The sequence below is a fragment of the Aricia agestis genome, chromosome Z, assembly GCF_905147365.1.
Source record: "Aricia agestis chromosome Z, ilAriAges1.1, whole genome shotgun sequence".
In the NCBI taxonomy this organism is placed as follows: domain Eukaryota; kingdom Metazoa; phylum Arthropoda; class Insecta; order Lepidoptera; family Lycaenidae; genus Aricia; species Aricia agestis.
The window spans coordinates 16,572,631-16,591,820 of record NC_056428.1 but is presented as its reverse complement, the minus strand read 5'-3'; the positions used below and the strand labels follow the sequence as shown (position 1 = coordinate 16,591,820).

Below are 19,190 nucleotides of genomic sequence, written 5' to 3'. Positions count from 1 at the left end.
TAGTTCCAAATACTCCCACTACTGCTATCAGCGCCAATATGGCGACTTTCAAACGTCATTTTTACGTCAAATTTAGTTCCTATCCCTAATAATGGGGGAGCTGATTCCACTTCAAATAGGCACAAAAAATAGCTGTCATTTCAAAGGGTATCATCAGTCCAGCGTACTTGTATAATGAAGATCAGTGCCTTGTATAATGGAGGTCAGTGCCTTTAGGACTTTAAATCGAATCAACTTGAACTTAGCACAACTCAAGTTATGCCTTAGTCAACTTTAGTTGTGCTAAGATCACTTGAGTTCTGTAACGTTCATCAGATCACCTAGTTTTTCCCTTTATGAACCCACCTTTCTCTCTAAGTCCATTCTCCTTCTGTCCGTTCTCTCTCTGGCTGTCGGGTGGCTGGGCGCGGTACCGGTCCCGCAGGTCGGTGCGCGCCGCCAACGCCCGCAGCGGGTTGCGAGACACGTGCCGCCGCTCGCGTTTGGCACGACGCGCCCACTCACCCGCCAACCTGGACGAAATATATTTGATTAATGATTATTATATGATATATAATAGATATATATTATAATGAAATTAAACATTTTTATGGCACGCAATTTATAAGTAATTAACATCATTCATTATACTTATACAACTTGCTTATAGGCATGAGAGGAAGCATAAAAGTTTATATTGTAATATTTTTATCGGTGGTATTACTGAAATTTAACTACATGTTACTTACTACATTAGCCTACACTAGTCTAACGCAAGCTATCTAAGTTTGTTTTAGCGAGGTTTTAGCACAAGTCAAATCACTCGGAGAACAAAGACCTCGGTCGCTATAACTGTTACATTGAGTGACACCTCTCGCATCCTTGTAGCCCTGACTTAATCCTTGTACTCATATCTGTCTGTCGTCGCTGTCTATGGCGTCCAGGTCTTAGTCCAGGTCTGGTGCGGCGGCGCTCTCGGGGAAGAACGACCTATGTCGCTACTGTCACATTGAGTGACACCTCTAGCATCCTCGCAGCCCTGACTTAATCCTTGTACTCACATCTGTCTGTCCCCGCTGTCTATGGCGTCCAGGTCTACATCCAGGTCTGGTGCGGCGGCGCGAACGGAGAACAACGACCTGTGTCGCTATAACTGTCACATTGAGTGACACCTCTCGCATCCTTGTAGCCCTGACTTAATCCTTGTACTCACATCTGTCTGTCCCCGCTGTCTATGGCGTCCAGGTCTACGTCCAGGTCTACGTCCAGGTCTGGTGCGGCGGTGCGCTCGGGGAAGAACGCCCGGAAGGCCTCGTCGTCCGCGCGCGGCACACGCACCTGCGAGCCGCTGCGTTCCGCGCATGATTCCTCGTCTGAAATTATAAAAGGAGACAATTAAGTAAATCAGGTTCTTGGTAATTTGCCAGGTTTTGTTAGGATTGTGATTGTCAATCCTACCAAACTTGGCTAAGTAGAGAGTTTTACGTATCGCGAAAATTTATGTTTTTTTTTAATTTTTAAAGTTAATTTCAGTTGGTGATGCCTATGCCAAATTTACGTAGATTGCTTTTGGGCTTCGGTGCTAACTTTTAAGTGTTTCTTTTGTCAATTCATTTATCAGAGCTTGCTATTTGCTATGTCTTTAATTACATTCTTTTTTATTTCTTTTTTTTTGTTGAAAGGTGTAAGTCTTCTCTATACATACTCTCATCCACCTTGCCGATCGTCTCGCTGACGCTGTGACTACGCTTGAAGCTCTCGCGGTCGTTACGGTCGTTACGTTCAGGCGGCTCCGCAACGACCGCACACGACGCCGACCGCAGCGGCCCTTGCGGCGACTGCGGGGCTTTGCGGGACCTGGAACGCATCAGTATTAAAAAACTTTAAGAATACCTTTTTTTTTTTTAATGAAATAAGGGGGCAAACGAGCAAAGCTGGAATTAAATGAAGTATTAGTTGGAACCGAGCGACACCCGACAACTGCTGCAGACGATGTGGTCGTCGCGACACTACTGGTTTCTATGCATTTCTATGAAATACCCTCCGCAGCTAGCGACACGAAGCTAGCGACACTTATTCATAGAAATAAATAGAAACCAGTAATGTCGCGACGACACGTCGTCTGCTGCCGCTTTATGTAGCGGGCTTCGAACATGTACCCTAACGATTATTATTATGCGTAGGGAAGGCAGTAGCATTAAGAAAATATACACGCAGTAGATATGTACGAGGGCTGCTATTTATGTATCCGGAACTGGCCACTTACAAGAACAATATTTAAAAAGTAACTACAACATTTGAAAATAGAACTCTTTGGTTGAAGAATACATTTTGTTTCATGTGACTGTCAATTATTTTTCCATTGTGGCGTCATTTTGAAAATTGCGTGTCTTCATTTGCCATGGATTTAACGCGTGAACATTTTCGTGCAATGATTTTCTACGATTTTCGGCGTGGGCTAAATCAACAACAGTGCTTTATTCAACTCACCGCAACTTTTGGAGATGAAGCACCATCAAAAACCACTGTTTATCACTGGTACAGTGAGTTTAATCGTGGGCGGTCTATGCTCACGGATGAAAATAAAGAAGGTCGCCCAAAAACAGCTGTTGTCCCACAAAATATAGATGCTGTGCGGGAACTAATAATGCGTGATCGTCATGTTACATATCGCGAGATAGAGGCGTCCTTAGGCATAAGTATGACGAGCATACATAAGATATTACACGAACATTTGGCTGTAAAAAAATATGTTCGCGTTGGATTCCGCACAACTTGACAATCGATCAAAAACGGGCTCGTGTCGATTAGTGCAAAAAAATGATAAAAAAATACAACCGTGGTACGTCAAAAGCCGTTTATAATATCTACACAGATGATGAATCTTGGATCTATGCATATGACCCCGAAACTAAACAACAGTCAACGGTGTGGGTGTTCCAAGATGAGCCGAAACCAACAAAAGTTACTCGTGCAAAAAGTACTTTGAAGCAAATGGTCGCCTGTTTTTTTGGAATTAATGGACATGTGGCTACAGTGCCATTAGAGAATCGTAAAACGGTTAATTCTGAATGGTATACGACAATTTGTTTACCAGAAGTCTTTGAAGAAATAAGAAAGGACAACCGACAACGCAGAATCATATTACATCACGACAATGCTAGCTGTCACACCTCAGCTGAAACAACTCAGTTTTTGGAGGGTCAAAAGATCGAATTGACTGGTCATCCGCCGTACAGCCCTGATTTGGCACCTAACGATTTCTTTTTATTTCCATACGCGAAGAACAAATTACGTGGTCAACGTTTTTCGAGCCGCGAAGAGGCTGTTGATGCGTTCAAAATGCACGTTTTGGAGATACCTCAATCAGAATGGAAAAAGTGCTATGAAAATTGGTTCCAGCGTATGCAAAAGTGTGTCGATCATCGCGGCGAATATTTTGAAAAGCAATAAAACCATATTAAATGATATATGTTTGTTTCTTTTTTTAATTCCGGATACATAAATAGCAGCCCTCGTAAGTATGTAGTTTGACACTACAATCAGTAGTCATGACTTGTCACTCCGAATCATAATATACCTATAACCTAGCGGAATAGAGACACAAAGGCCTGAGCAAGAGAGATGTGACTATCAGTAACACTGCGTGGCAAAAAGAGACGTGTGATACATGACAGCAGCACTCTTTTTTTGACGTCCAGTCGGCACATGCCGCACGTTGACAATTTAATCTCATAGAAATCATGTTCAATCATGCTTGTGTAGTATATACGTACGTACATACGTACTTACACATATTTTTACACACAGATGAAACCAATTTCGGTTTCGTTTGACAGCTCGAGATTGTTGCTCTATTCCGCTAGGTATATTAACTTTATGCTCCGAATGCAAGCTTTCTCGCTTGCACGTAAGAGATGATATCGATTGTATACCTAAGCGAAATCGTGGTATAAGTTTATTTTTATTTTCCTTCTATTTTCTGTTTTCTAGATACTATACCTATAGATATACTCTACTAAAATAGAAAATTCATATAGATCGTGCTATCAAGGCAGACGTAGCAAGTAGCATGATAATGGACGTCCCTATGAGCCCTAGGCCCTAGACTCCTAGACTCTAGAGTATAAGACCATGACCACGCATGTCTCATGAACACAAGGGAATAGACCACAATAACCTTGAATTTAATTTAAAATGGAAAAATTAAATTGACGTCATGATAAACATTGGCGACTTATTAGGCTTGAAATTTTAACAAGTTTTACCTTAACCCATTTTATGTATGTAGTGTAATTATGTACTTAATTAATTACAGTAAATTAGATCGATCTTATCTGTATGCCTTTGATTTACATATAAGTAGAGTAAAGGTGAACAAGTGTAGGTCAGACGTATCATGGATATGGGAGTATATAATATAGTAGTAACTCATACCAATCTTATACAGAAACAACAAAATAAATTACAATAGTTAAAAAAAAATGTTTGTATAAACAGCTGTCTGTCAAGAAAGAATAGCTGATAGACGCTAAATCAACTTTCTGAATGTAAGATTCGTGATCTTCGCCCCAATATGGTTCCTTCACCTTTTTGACTTAGGTTATAGGTACTAAGATTTTAGTTCTTTTTATGTGATTTAAAAATGATCTTCGTTGACTACTCTTCTACTTTTTTGCCAAGCTGTACGCTAAATTAATGCTTTGGTTATGTTCAACACGCGTCACATTTCGTCACATCGGACGCGGTGAAGTGACGCAACACCGCGTCTAGAACGTAGTAATTAATTCGCTGCGTTTGAACCAATTAACGAAGATTGGACGCACAGATTGTGACGGTATGAATTGTTATGGTCTGATATAGATATGACTTATGAGTATTTTATGCAGTTCACAGCGATACTAGAAAAGACATGGCGCTGGACTCTATTTTAAATTGAATATTAATGATGAAGAGTCATTTGCGATTGATGGATGAACTTTGGCCTATGAATTATAATAATCCCAGCAAATATGATGTGTTTGGGGCCAGCCCGGCCATCCTTAGAGTATGTCACACCTAAGGGGGGGGAGGAGATCGACGAAGTGTGACATGGTGTGACAAGGATCCTAAGTTGGAGGTGGGCTCCTAAGTTTTGTGACATCACATTGTAAATTTGTGACGTCACACTACTGATTGCGGGAGCCGGGGGGTCTCACAAATCTGACCACCTGTGACAAGGGGGGAGAGAAGGTTTAAAAATCCTGAAAAACGTGAGGCGTATTTTACAGATGGTCCCTTATGGGTAAAATCTCTGAAGAACGTTATCTGCTTCCGCTTACCTGAAGCGGTTTTGTTGCGGTACGGCGGGCGTGACGGGAGTGGCGGGCGGCGTGGCGGAGAGCGGGGCGAGCGGCGTCAGCGGCGGCGACACCTTGTCGCGCTCCAGCCGCCCCGCGACAGTGAACTGTGTCGCGTCGCTCGCCGGCACGCGCTTGCGCCATCCCTGTGGACAAGGCCTTAGTTAATACAGGAGTCACAAGATTTTATAGCACTTACAAACTCTGGTTCAGTGGTTCAGCATTCGAATGATGTCAGATAAAGTGTGATATTCAAAGTACTAGTAATTACTTGAACGCTAAGGCGTGTGTAGATACCAGGCTAGCGCTAATACTATGAAGACTAATCTATGTTGCTGATTTGTCTCTTAAGAGGATACAACAGGGGCTAGAGAAATGAAAAAAAAGTACGTGTAATATCTATAGTTGTCTCCCTTACCTCAAGCGTATACCGCAGAACGCGACAGAGACAACTGCAGAAAATCCAGAAAATCAACGATTCGTTGTCCCCTGATTCCTTCTCCAAAACTTAACCGATTTAAGTACTTTTTTCATTAAAGATTAAAAAAAGGCTTGAGCTGTGTTCCTATGTTTTGCTTTTTTTGTATAATCTAGCCAAATCCGTTTTCTGGACGTTTGAACACAGCGGAAAATCTGGCCATTTTTTTGGGTTTTTGAACGTTCATATCTTATTTAATAATTAAATTATGAAAAAAAAAGAAAACATAGGGACATTGTATTAGTGGCCGTAGATATTTAGGAAAAAAATTATAACTCTACTAGCATTATCCAGGGAGGAAACATGGGACAACGTTTGTATGGAAAAAAGGGCGGTGTGGAATCCTCTTAAATGGCAACGTACTGGGCAAAACAGCAACATGGACTGCTGACTGACGGATGTATAGTAGTAGGACTTAGTATTTTCTCTGCTTTCGTCATCTGGTAGGTATCTTAACAAGTTGTTCAGTTACATTTAAAGAACATATTTCTACGGTTCCTGTGCAAGACAGACAGTAAATAGTGTATGTACTATGGCAATTTTAGTGAGAAATTAGTGTACAGTGAAAAATAGTGCCATTCAAGGTTTAGAGCCAGTGTGTTAGTGCCTATTTCTGTAACCGAAAAGTGAGGGAGATAGTATACATCTCGAGCGGGCTATCCTTGTCCCAGACAAGGAAGTCCCGTGCGAGAGGGACAGTCAGAGACGACCGTTATGTCGGGGGGCGGCGAGGTAGTATAAATATAGGAAAAATATATTTTTTGCAATTATTTCGGTTACGGAGGTCGGCACGAACATGTTTATTATGTAAAATTATAGCTAAGAGAATTGTACGAATAAAACCAATGTATATTTTGTAAAATAATGTAATTTTCGTGGAAATTGAGGAGGAGGAGGAAAAGAGGCATGGAATGTTCTAGAAGCTGGGTACCGGGGCCGATATAAATATGGGTCGGCCGCCATAGTACGACACTCTCTCTCCAACATTGCCCAGCTTCGAAACTACTGTGTGCTTGCTACCTGGAACAAGACTGAAAAAGTGTTTAAATTCATCTCCTCATCGAATAATCATCATCATCATCACCCTCATCTCTTCAAGAAATGCTGACCTAGGCGATCTACGCGGAATTAGCGCAAGCTGTCCCCCACAGTTCCGTTGCATATAAAAATGAATTTTGCATATTTTTCAAACAACGTACATTCCTACTTCTCCCTGTAAATGAATCATGTTATTCGCGCAATTAAAAGGACATAGAAAAATATCTACCGACATCATAAAATAAGAACAATAACATAAAATTGTTGTGCATTTTTCCACGATAAAATGCGGTCTGTGAGTCACTGAAGGTCTGTAGACTGTATGTTACTCATTCCTGATGCCAAGTGTCTGTGGTCACTTACCTTCCTATAACTGTCCAGTTTACTTAGTCATTGAAAAAAATCGGCCAAGTGCGAGTTGACCTCGCGCACGAAAAGTTCCGTACAACTTAGATAGAGCAAAAAAAATGTGTACATATACATAAAATTGGAGTGTCTGTTTGTAATATTAAAATAACCGGTTTTTTCTACATGCTTATGAATATTTAGACGATACTTACACCAAAACAACAATTTTTAGAATTTTTGTCTGTCTGTATGTCTGTCTGTTTGTTCCGGCTAATCTCCGAAATGGCTGGACCGATTTTGACGGGACTTTGAGCTGATGTAATAAGGAGTAACTTAGGCTACTTTTTAACCGACTTCCAAAAAGGAGGAGGATATTTTTTACTTTTTTATTTTTTCCCTATGTATTTTAAATTTTGTTGACGCGGACGAGGTCGCGGGTAACAGCTAGTTATAAATTAAACTGAGTATTTTGTGAACATGTTAGGTTGTTGTCATCATTAATACCGAGCAAAAAATGTTTAAAAAATAACGTTTGTAGTATGGGAGCCCCCCTTAAATATTATTTTTTTTTTGTATTTGTTGTTATAACGGCAAAAGAAATACATAATCCGTGAAAATTTCAACTCTCTAGGTATTACCGTCGCGTTCTTGAGTTACAACCTGGAGACAGACAGACGGACAGGCATCGAAGTCTCAGTAATAGTGTCCCGTTTTTACTCATTGGGTACGTAACCCTAAAAATGACAATATTTCTATAGCACTTTGCTTGCGATCCATACTAATATTTAAAACAAAAGTGTCTCTGAATGTCTGTCTATCTGTTACTCATTGATGCTCAAACGCTTTACCAAATTTGTAGAATTTATGGAACTTAACTCTCAGTAAAGAAATAACTAAAGAACATAAATCGGTTTCCGCGCAACACACGAATTTCTAACAAAGTTGCGCGGTACAACCAATAACCAATTATGAACCGTAGTACATATTTAAAATAATTAACAATTAAACCCTAATATTTCAGGAAACCCTTTCACAAGTAATAACGGGTGTTATTGGTGAAGGCAATGATATGGAGAGCCGGAAACGCCGAAGGATCGGGCTGGGTCGAAGTCGGAGCAATTATTATGAAACGCCTTGATATTTGTTACGTCCTGCGTGAGGTTGTATTGTTTAACGGAGTGCGAAATTTTTATGAGCATAGAATTACTACATAGCTCAATATAACATTTTAAACTTTCGCGTTGCATTATAATTAAACTTTTTAATCGGGACTTAGCGCGACTTATTTAAGTAGTAATGCTACTACGAGTACATACTTTTTCTCGACGTTTCGGCCGTGTTGCAACGGCCGTGGTCACGAGAACGTCGAGAAAAAGTAGTAGCATTACTACTTAAATAAGTCGCGTTAAGTCCCGATTAAAAACTTTAAATACATAGCTTAATATAAAACAAAGTTGCACTTTTTGTATGTCGTACGCTTATGTAATGTGAAAAAGCCGAATAGTAAAATTCAAGGGGTAGTCGCGTAGTTCTAAATCTTTATGATGTAACGAGCTTTTGCCCGCGGCTTCGCTCCCATTAATAAGTATTATTATATACAAACTTTCATCCCCTATTTTAACCCCTTGGAGGTAGAATTAATCAAAATCCTTTCTTAGCGGATGCCTACGTCATATTATCTACCTGCATGCCAAATTTCAGCCCGATCGGTCCAGTGGTTTGGGTTAATTGTGCATTGATAGATCACCATGTCAGTCAGTCACCGTTGAGTTTTATATATATATATATATAGATAAACAAATGGGTTGGTCGCCTAATGGAATAACCATAAATGTTTTGAACAGTAGCAGGTGATGTTCCAATATTTTTTTTCGTATTATTTTTGTTTCTGCTCAGATTTTTCTGTAAATTCTACGAGATTATATAACATTATTAGATACTAATATAAAAAGAAAACACAACATAATATACTCTTCTAGTAAACAAAGGTGTTTATTCATCGGTCACATCGATATAGAGACTAGAGTTAAACAGTAGCCGCCAACGATCAGTGCCTTATACGGCGGATTAAATGTTTTGATACGCTAAACTACGATGAATAAATATCTCAGTATTATACGTCTTCATAATAATGAAGTGGTTAGGTTTACAAAATAGAACCCTTTTTAGAAAGATATAGCTTTTAATGTTTAAGCTGGCTCATGGGCGTACCCAGGTTCTGGGCCAGGGGGGGGCAAATTACCCAGGTTCTGGTGCCAGGGGCGGGCAAATCACCCAGGTTCTGGGCCAGGGGGGGGCAAATCAGATTTTTCATAAGCTATGTGTTTATAAAGAATAAAAAAATTATAATTTTTAGTTGTAAATATATTGTATTGCAAACAAATGGCAAAAATTCGTTCTTAATTTTTAATTTTTATAGATAAAAGTACTAGATAATATACTTAGTAGGAACGTCAACATGATCCAGGGGGGGGCAGCTGCCCCCCCCTGCCCCCCCCTCGATACGCCCATGAGCTGGCTTCTGCAAGCAATCAGGACTTATTTATATATTGTTGTCTCATTTTTTTTGTAGTAACTTCCCTACAAACCTCTCTTTTTTTTTAAATATACACCTACTTTGAACTTAGAATATGTTGCGTTTCTGTAAGAAAATTTGGACATTTAATTTTTATATCAAATCTACATGCATTATTTCGACGTCTTCCAGTATTTCTGTGTGTCTACATAATATTTCCTAACATTACCCAGCAAATTCACACACAAAAGGCCATTTAGCATTCATCACGGGCGATGATAGCATCACAATACCCCGGTACACCGTACATTGTATAGTCTGGCCGCCTGCGCCTGCGCAGATATCATCAGGTTGCAAGTACGATGCACTTCACATTGTTCCCACGTAAAAAGTGTAGCAAGCATATTTATACTAGTAGTAGGTAACATAATATCCCTTTTAACAATTAAAATATTTACACAGCGTCCGTCGTCGTCAACGTCGACCCTTTAACGAAGACGTTTTCTTTATGGCTTCTTTATAGAATCGCCGAAAAAAATGTATGGAATTGGCTTAAAAGCGTTTAATATCATGCCGAAGTTGATGTTCGACTCGTATATAAATAAATGTCAGTCCCATACATTTTGATTGGCGATTCTATAAAGAAGCGATAGCAACTGGCAAGTGATTTTCCAAAACTACTTAATTTTAATATTTTTTGCGCGTTTGTCAATCTATTATTTTATAACCGTGTGGGAGTTTTCTATAAATATGTATACGGTCAGCTATTATATTATGTTGCGCGTAAATTGTAAAACCTTGATTTTATAACATAGCATTACATAAACCGTATATTTACAACTTAATATCATAAATATGTATTAGAGGTACGTGCCAAGCTGCATGCTCATAATTGTTACATTTTTGCAACAAATGTTTAGGTTAATAATGAAGTCACCTTAACCACTTAGATACTCTGCCAAGATCTTACTGCATGTTATGTAGACAGCCTTAAAAAAATATTTTATCACAACTAACCAGTAACCCATAGGCCATAACCAACTATGAACATAGCAAATCTTATTGTCAAAATAAACTTTCAGATGAAAATCATCATTAAATAGTATTCAAATATTACGTTACATAATATTAATATCGTAATATAAAACATTCGCATTCGCCGCATTTAAGGCCTAGCCAAATAATATAAATCGCCAATACATCGCTGACAAGCCAAAAAATCAATATTAAATGTTCAAACCATGGACAAATATTTCGACACTTGTTTTGGTACGAGATGTTATTGACCTAATATATATAAATAATTTGGCTAACATCCAGAAAATATTGCCAAAAATTCTGGATTGTGTTTTAAAGAGTCAAGATGGATTAATGTTAAGATTTAAGAAACGAAATAAAACTTTTATGGCTGTGCAGATTTTTTATCAACAGATCAAATCATAACTTTGCTGGAAATATTTAATTCATAGTTAATTCAGCTTTGAGCTAGTTCAGAGCAAACAGTAAAATAATATTTTCAGCAACGTTAAACATCAGATTATTTGGAAATTTAACCAATCAGATTGCGTAGCGTATAAAATCATTTATGTGACACTGACAAATTTTATTATTGGCAAAATCAAAACCATATCGAAGATGACGTATAAACGTTAAAAATATAGAATCGACAGTCACAACAGTAAAATAAAACAGCAAAATATACATAAAACTACAGCATAACAGCTTATAGCTCGCCTGTGCGGCTGTTTCTAACAGCTTGTTCCACCGCTAAATAAAACCGGCAGAAGTCTATACATAAATCAGCTTAGCTTATAGGCTATAGCTCACCTGTGCCGCTGTCTCTAGCTTGTTCCGTCTCTCGGCGAGGATGTTGGACCCAAGCTCGTTCTCCTCAATGTGGACCTTCTTCTTCTCATCCACGCTCGCGTTCAACGACTCCTGTAACAAAAGTCATTGTTCATTTCACATCGTTCACTTTTTAACATATTCCAAAAAGGAGTAGATTATAATAGTATTGGATCCGACCGTAAAATCCTGCAGGAATCGTTTTTTTCGATCAAATATATTTTAAATTGATCTTTAGAACGTATAGAAAGGATTAATGTTAGGTTGCCTTGTCAAAAGTAGCCGCAAGTACCTCTAATTAAGTTGAATGTTCATGAGATAAATGCATATAATTTGCATGTATATTTTTTCAGTAAATTTTACATCATTTGAAAGAAAATGACGTGAGAAAATAAGGTATAAATGGTTGCCAGCTCTAAGTCGGCCGCAACCTAGGGTTGCCAGCCCGTAAACAGACATAGTTCTTCATCAAAATTGAAGCATCGATTTTTTTTAAATAATTTTGATACCAAATTAAAGTTTTATGCATTTTGTACATGAATATCCATGGTTGCCAGTTGCACGATAGCCGCAAACTGGGGTTGCCATCACTTTTGTATATGACAAATGTTCAGGCAAACAATTGTTATGCCTGGCATTATTTGAGGACGTCGAGAACTCGCAAGATTGCTATTTTTATTTAACAGGCGTTTTTATTTTTATGTGTATTGTCCTGTCATTCCTCAATGTCATTCCTTCTTCTTAATTCTCTTACTTTTCTATTGAATACACGCAAGTTTGAATAACGGGCTTTCATTTTGCTCAATTAGAGGTACTTGCGGCTACTTTTAACAAGGCAACCCAACATTAATTCATTCTATACGTTCTAAAGATTATTTTAAAATATATTTGATCGAAAAAAACGATTCATGCAGAATTTTACGGCCGGATCTTAGGATATAATATTATGTTCGGCTGGATATTTTTTTACTGCTTATATTCATTAAATGGTCAGATATTAAAACACTGTCATGAAACCACGTTTACAAAACTAACACATTTTTAGTTACACAGTGTAATAATAATGTCAAACAAAAAAACTGATTTCTTGATGATTTCTTTACTTATTAGGTTACTACAAACTAAACTTTTTGTTTCAATCCTACGACAATCTTTGTTAAAAAATTTAACGTCACAGATTTCTTTTCAGGGATTTTTATTTTTTGTTATAATATAATTCTTACTTTCTGTCCCATCACTCGTTTATAACTAATACGCACTTTTACTTATAATTGCTACCTTTATCTATCTTTAGAATGTATATAATATAGAAGGATAAGATTATTTTCTTTAATGATAGCCGATACAAGAACAAGCCTTGAACAATCCAAATGCATTGCCAGTTGCCACCGACTAGCGTCGATAGGTACCACAGATAGTGTTTTTTTTTTTTAATATCACACAAACATTTATATTCTACTACTAGTGTCAAGAAATTCGTGAATCACCAATATTGCGTCAAAATCTCAAAATTGACTAACACGTTAGCAGTGTTCAATTAACTAATCAAAGTGTATTCTGATAAAATATATGCACAATGATTCACAGTATTTTTATTTAAGTATCCATCATTTTATGTGTACGTACGTTTATGAAGAATAAATAAATAAATATCAAGAATTTTGTGGCGACAGGTGTTACGTTCTACGTCGATTTAATGGTCAAAACATTAAACTCATGAAACAAAATACTTAAACCGTAAATAGAGACAAAGAAATCACACTCATCTTTTGGCACTTCTTCCAAAATCCGTATTTACGTAGCATTATAATACCAAATATATTTAGAAATTGCGTCTCATAAACTCAACAAGTGTTTCCTGCATCTGGCATCAGATTGTTGCCAAAAAAATTAAAAAGCCGGATCTCATAAACTCGGAAAATCAGTAATGAAATCAGTAACAAAAATATCATTGACGCGCCAAATGACGCTATACATTTTCCGGAAAATGCTGGAATATTAGCACTGATTAATAGAAATATTAATGTGGTTTCTGTGCCAAATCCTAAATTCCAACTTCATCATCGGTCGCATCATCAAAATATTCCAAATTCTTCAGCCGCAAAATTCTTTTCGAATGAAACATCATTTTTTATTATTTAGAAATGTGACTAAAACTATTATTACTTTGTTTACTGTTTGCAAAAGAAATAAATATACTTTATAATGTAGATATCTCGGCATACCTGCAACTTTGTTTTCTATCACCAACATTATGAACTTTCATATCGGGGCAAGTATAAGTTCATCTTGGGTTGAAAACCAGCGGAGTTATCTATTCAACAATCTTATAGAAAATTAACCAATGTCCAGGACTATAATATATTTTATGATGTAACAAGAACAAGCGGAAACTTTATTAAAAAAAAAAACCATAAAAGTGGCTTGTTTCGCTAAAGTTACTGGGACTAGTCCGCTGAAAACCAGCGGAGTTATCTATTCAACAATCTTATAGAAAATTAACCAATGTCCAGGACTATAATATATTTTATGATGTAACAAGAACAAGCGGAAACTTTATTAAAAAAAAAAACCATAAAAGTGGCTTCTTTCGCTAAAGTTACTGGGACTAGTTTATTTATAAGTTTGCAGTGAATGCTGTTTTAAAATCTAAATTTCGGTCCTTTTTAGAAAGCCTTAACTTGTGCGTGTTCTGTTTAACAATTTATTACGTGAATAAGTTTTTAGAACTTTTACTGATTATACACTGCTTAACGCAAATACTAATACCATACTTGTGGGTTAGTAAATTCGAAAACATAAAAATAAACATGCCTGAAAATCATCAACAGAGTCAGTCGCGTCGGTTTCGAATTTCTTGAACACTGGTTTCAGTCCATTAGCATTCTTAGTCTTCAATTTCAGCTCCCCTATGACGGATCCAAAATTAAGACCAGGCGGAAGACCAGACTGCTTCTGAAGGCGTCTCGCTAGCAATGACTTTTCTTCTGCAGTTGATACATTTTCTTCATCTTCTACCTCATTTTCTGGTACTTTTATTTCTTTTCCATTAAAATTAGGCTCATCCACACTTAATTTTGATGCAGCAAAGCATTCTTCAGCTGGGTAAGATTTTAATTCTGTGCCTGGCAACTTTTCGCATTCTTTATCCAGTGATAGATTTTGGAAAATAGATTGCAATTTTTCGTCGTTCAACACTGTTTTCTCTAAGAAATTAGCAAGTCTTTCTTTTGGTGGACTTTCACGTTTCGTATAGTTATTTTCGTTAATATCTTTTAACTTTTCAGTTACAGGCGGGATTTTCTTGATTTCGAATTCATTTTCTGTTGATGTTTTATTTCTAAAGTAATCTTCGATTATAGTTTTGTTGTCAACGTCACGCTTTATCTTCTTATCACTTATTGAATCAATATCATCACATGAGATAACATTGAACTTTTTAGTTACATTGTAAGCAGTATCTTCTAATTCTTTTGTTATTGAATTTAAATTACTTGTAATATCATCAATACACTCTTCTGCGATCACATTTTCATTTTTGACCTCTTTGTTTCCCTTTGTTTTCTTATTTTCCTCGAAGCTCAGAGGGTACTCGATTGATTTAACATTTTTACGAACGACATACTTCCAGACTAACAACAGTATTGCACAGATCCCGATTATCACGCCGTAAAACATTTTGTTTGTTGCAGCGCACTTTAGATAACTTGTATCATTGGCACTTCCATTTATAATTAAAATTATCCTGCACGTTCACAATTTAACACCAATGTCACCAGTTTACCACAGAGTTATGAACTTATGACACTGTTTTAATATTCTAGAATTTAATCATAAGTAAATTGTACGTGAAACTCCGGTTGAGAGGAAAACGAGTGCGCGGGGACATCAACAAACATGGACTGATCATTGAGCGCGGAATGGACGCAAATTATCACAGTCCGAGAGCCATGAGTCAGGACATAGAAAAACACTATCAGTGACGCATCACACGTGAGGAGGACTGGCTGTAGGTGCGCCAAACCAGTATGTTGTCTTGACCTTCGACAGAGAAAACGCCGCGCCTTCGACGTGTAACTGACCCTTACTGACACAAAGAGATAACTTTTTATGCACAGCAAAGATATTCTAAAACATAAAGAGATAACTTTTTAATCATAAAGGTTAAATCAGACCGCAAAGCGACGGGTAGATGCATTTCTCAAATTGTATGGAATTGACGGATTTCAACTGCGTAAGACGTCTTGCAAATCTGTCAATTCAATACAAATTTAGAAATGCATCTGCGCGTCACGTTGCGGTCTGAATTGACACTAGGGCCTAAAGGTATAGGTACATTATGAATGTAGTTATCACTGAATCCTCCGGATATAGAGATAGCGACAGACATATGCCACGTTTCCTGTCCAATTTCATATCGAAGTTTTGACCAATACTATGCACTGTAATGACATAATTGGACGTAAGAAGTACAAGGAACACAGCTTCGAAATTCTACAAATTCTTAATTAAGACAAAAACACTCCAAAAAAATGAACCAATTTTGCATTAGCAAAATCGGTTCATTCTTTGTGAAGATTAGATACAAGGTAGATCAATGAAAGGCTACTTTTAAAGTCGAAAAATGCTATGTATTCTCTTCTTGCGCACCCAGATTCGCAGACATCTAGTAATTTACTATAAATCGTGTCCTGGACAGAGACGGACGTTGAGTAGCATAATAATAAGGAAGCTAGCGACTGATTGAGGACTATAATTACTGCGATTTGATAATTTAAATCCTTGTATGATTTGAGTAACAACGACGTAACCTAACTTTCTAGACGACTTATTTTAGACTTATTTGATTGGATGCATATAAAACAGTAGACCATACAATTAAAAAAAAAAATCCAAAGTGTTAAAATGATGCAAATTATGATGAAAATTGGAATTTTAGCGGTTACAGACAAAATAAAACATTTTAAATCTCGCCAAAAAGAACAGAAAAAGGTTAGTCATAACAATAACAACTTTTAACAATGCAATGTTACGAAAGTAAACATTTAAAGGAAATAGTATTAATGCTATAAGGAAAACGAGCACAATTTACCGACTTCCCAATATGAAAACTTGAACCTACCAAAAACGACAACCAAAAAAATTGAATGAGATTAAATCGAGATGTATTGCGTCTTAGGTTAGGTTTTATGGACACTTTTATGGCTACTAAACGTTGTTATTATTTAAGTTAAACCTAACATCATCATGTTCATTATCATCATCAAGCTAGCCTACTACGCTTAATTTAAAACTACCATACTTGATACCATATTCTTTATAACAATATTATGTATGTATTATGTTTTACATGTGTTGTGTGGTGACAAAATAAAAATGTTCTTATTCTTATAAAAATGTAATTTTTTTAGCTGCGGGCTAAACTCTTACGGAAAACTATCTGAGATAAAAATGTTATGTGTATTAATGTATTAATAAAATCCGTTCAGGAACTAGCTTAGCAGTAACTAGCTTACATATTTACAAACTATTGCCTTCATATCAATGTGATGTATTACTGCTATAGCTATTATTTTAACAAGTTTTAATAAGATAATAATTTTCAATTATTATATACTTGTAGATACTTATAAACAATTATATTAATACTTATAAGGAAAATGTAATTAAACTATTAACAGTTATAAGTATTACTATAAGCAGCACAATTTAATAACACGTCTTGTACAAGTGAATTATTTCATAAATAGGAGAAAACCTAATTGTTGGATTCTACGAATTAAAATCGTTATAATTATTTTACTCTCATTTGAAATTAATGGACCAAACTAATGCTAATTAAATATATAACTGCCGCAATCAGAGACGAACATTAATTACATACCTGTAATTAAATGAAGATTTTGACAAAAGCCCCATACGATGTCAAAATTTTGTTTAAATTGAAGTTCAATCATCATTAAATGTCTTTGCCTGCGGCAGTATAACGAAGAATTTTCTACAGTTACTATCGTAACATAAATCCAAGAAGAATATATTTTTAATAGTAAGTATAGTTAATGCTACAGGCAGTAGGCTAAAAATTTCGTAACAACCATTACATTCTGCGCCATTAGAAGTAGCTTCCTTGGACGTAGTATACTAACAACTACTTAATCTGTGCCAATTAGAATAAGCAATGTAAACAAACAATCTTATATTGTTTAATTAAAACTAGTAGGAAAATAGAATAGCTTACATTTAGTAAAATAGGACCACACGTAAGGAATCGAGTAGAAAGTGTGTCTATATTTGACCAGGGACATTCTGGCACACATGTGCCAAATGTAGTTCATGACGATCGTGCAAGCAAATGTTCGCATTATGTGACATGGAAGGAAAAGGAAATGGAATAAGCATAGTGATATTCGCTAACAGTACTGTGCAGTAGAATCTGCAGTGACGAAGATTGGAGCTTTTCAGAGGTAGGCTGTAATAGGTAGGAATAAGTAAAATATTGTGGCAAAAAATTAGAATAAATACAGAGAAAAGCCCCTGACTATACCTAATAGGAATTAAGTTGATCTTAAACGTTTAAGAGGTTAAAGAAGCCAATTGGTTATTACCAAAGGTTTGACATAGTGTAAATAAGAAACCAACAGAAAATACGTAGTTACGAGGAGAATCGAATATTGCCAAAGGAATGGTTTCAAAGGTTTTTACAGACACGACTAATACTATTCATTTTAAAATACTACAGAACTCTTAAAAGAAATAGGTACAATAATTACTGTAGACAATGAGGAAAAATCTTCTATAGTGGAAGAGAAAACACGTAAATCGGTAGAAACATTGACGAAAACCTTGCTGAAACGAATTGTAAACTTCCTATTTAAGACCCGTATATGTATAACCCTGACCATGACATTTGGTTTAACCGCAATGACATGAAACTACTGGAATCATAATTTACGACAAACTTTCTTATAGCTAAAACTTTTAAGGAAAGGTTACGAAAAAAATGTATATCAATTATTTCGCTTATACATTATTTTACAATTTACATAGAGGACGCGGTGCAGGGGGTCAAAGAACCCTAGAACAAAGACCTATACACATCAAGCTCTTCTATGATAGGTACCATACTAAAAAGTAGAAACAAAGCAATTTTCACTAAAATACAGTGCCAATGGGGATTGTCCATTTTTTTTAATTTTGCTCATTACAAAAACATTTCGAGGAATAAGGTCAGTGATCGTTTTTCTGTATATAAACGAAAAAAAATACCCATTAGTTACTTATATTTTTGAACAAATACGTTTAACCTTTGTTTGACCTTCAATGGCGTTAAATTAGCAATAAACTCGACCAACATTACGTTTCGAACTTTTGGTAAGCTTCTCGTATCAGCTTTCATATAATGAGAACTTGCATTTGACGAAACAGCCATTATAAAATATAAGATTGAAAGGAAATTTAAAACATATGCAGAGGTCAATTGGCAGCCGATAATAACGTCAGAGCGAAACTTTAAAAATTTATCGAGAAAAAAACTAGCCAATAAATTTCAAAATTATTTAATTTATATTCTTAAAATACCCTATTTTAACGAAAAAAAAAATATAAAAAGTACATGTGATTTTTTTTGGACAATGCCCATTTTTAAGAT

The 19,190-nt window shown here is 36.4% G+C and overlaps 1 protein-coding gene across 7 annotated transcripts in view; it reads right to left on the bottom strand.

The window, feature by feature from the left end:
- Window positions 1-19,190, bottom strand: part of LOC121739025 (supervillin-like) — a 246,601-nt gene that overhangs the window by 17,540 nt on the left and 209,871 nt on the right. For 6 of the 7 annotated variants that reach the window (XM_042131332.1, XM_042131336.1, XM_042131339.1 and 3 more), the window contains 5 exons: window positions 11,525-11,635; window positions 5,301-5,464; window positions 1,685-1,836; window positions 1,193-1,352; window positions 346-512 (listed from right to left, as the gene is read on the bottom strand). In XM_042131332.1, coding sequence (XP_041987266.1) covers window positions 346-512; window positions 1,193-1,352; window positions 1,685-1,836; window positions 5,301-5,464; window positions 11,525-11,635 — 754 coding nt within the window. Of the gene's footprint in view, window positions 1-345; window positions 513-1,040; window positions 1,079-1,192; window positions 1,353-1,684; window positions 1,837-5,300; window positions 5,465-11,524; window positions 11,636-19,190 lie in introns of all 7 variants that reach the window. The other variant, XM_042131333.1, reaches the window with a different exon arrangement.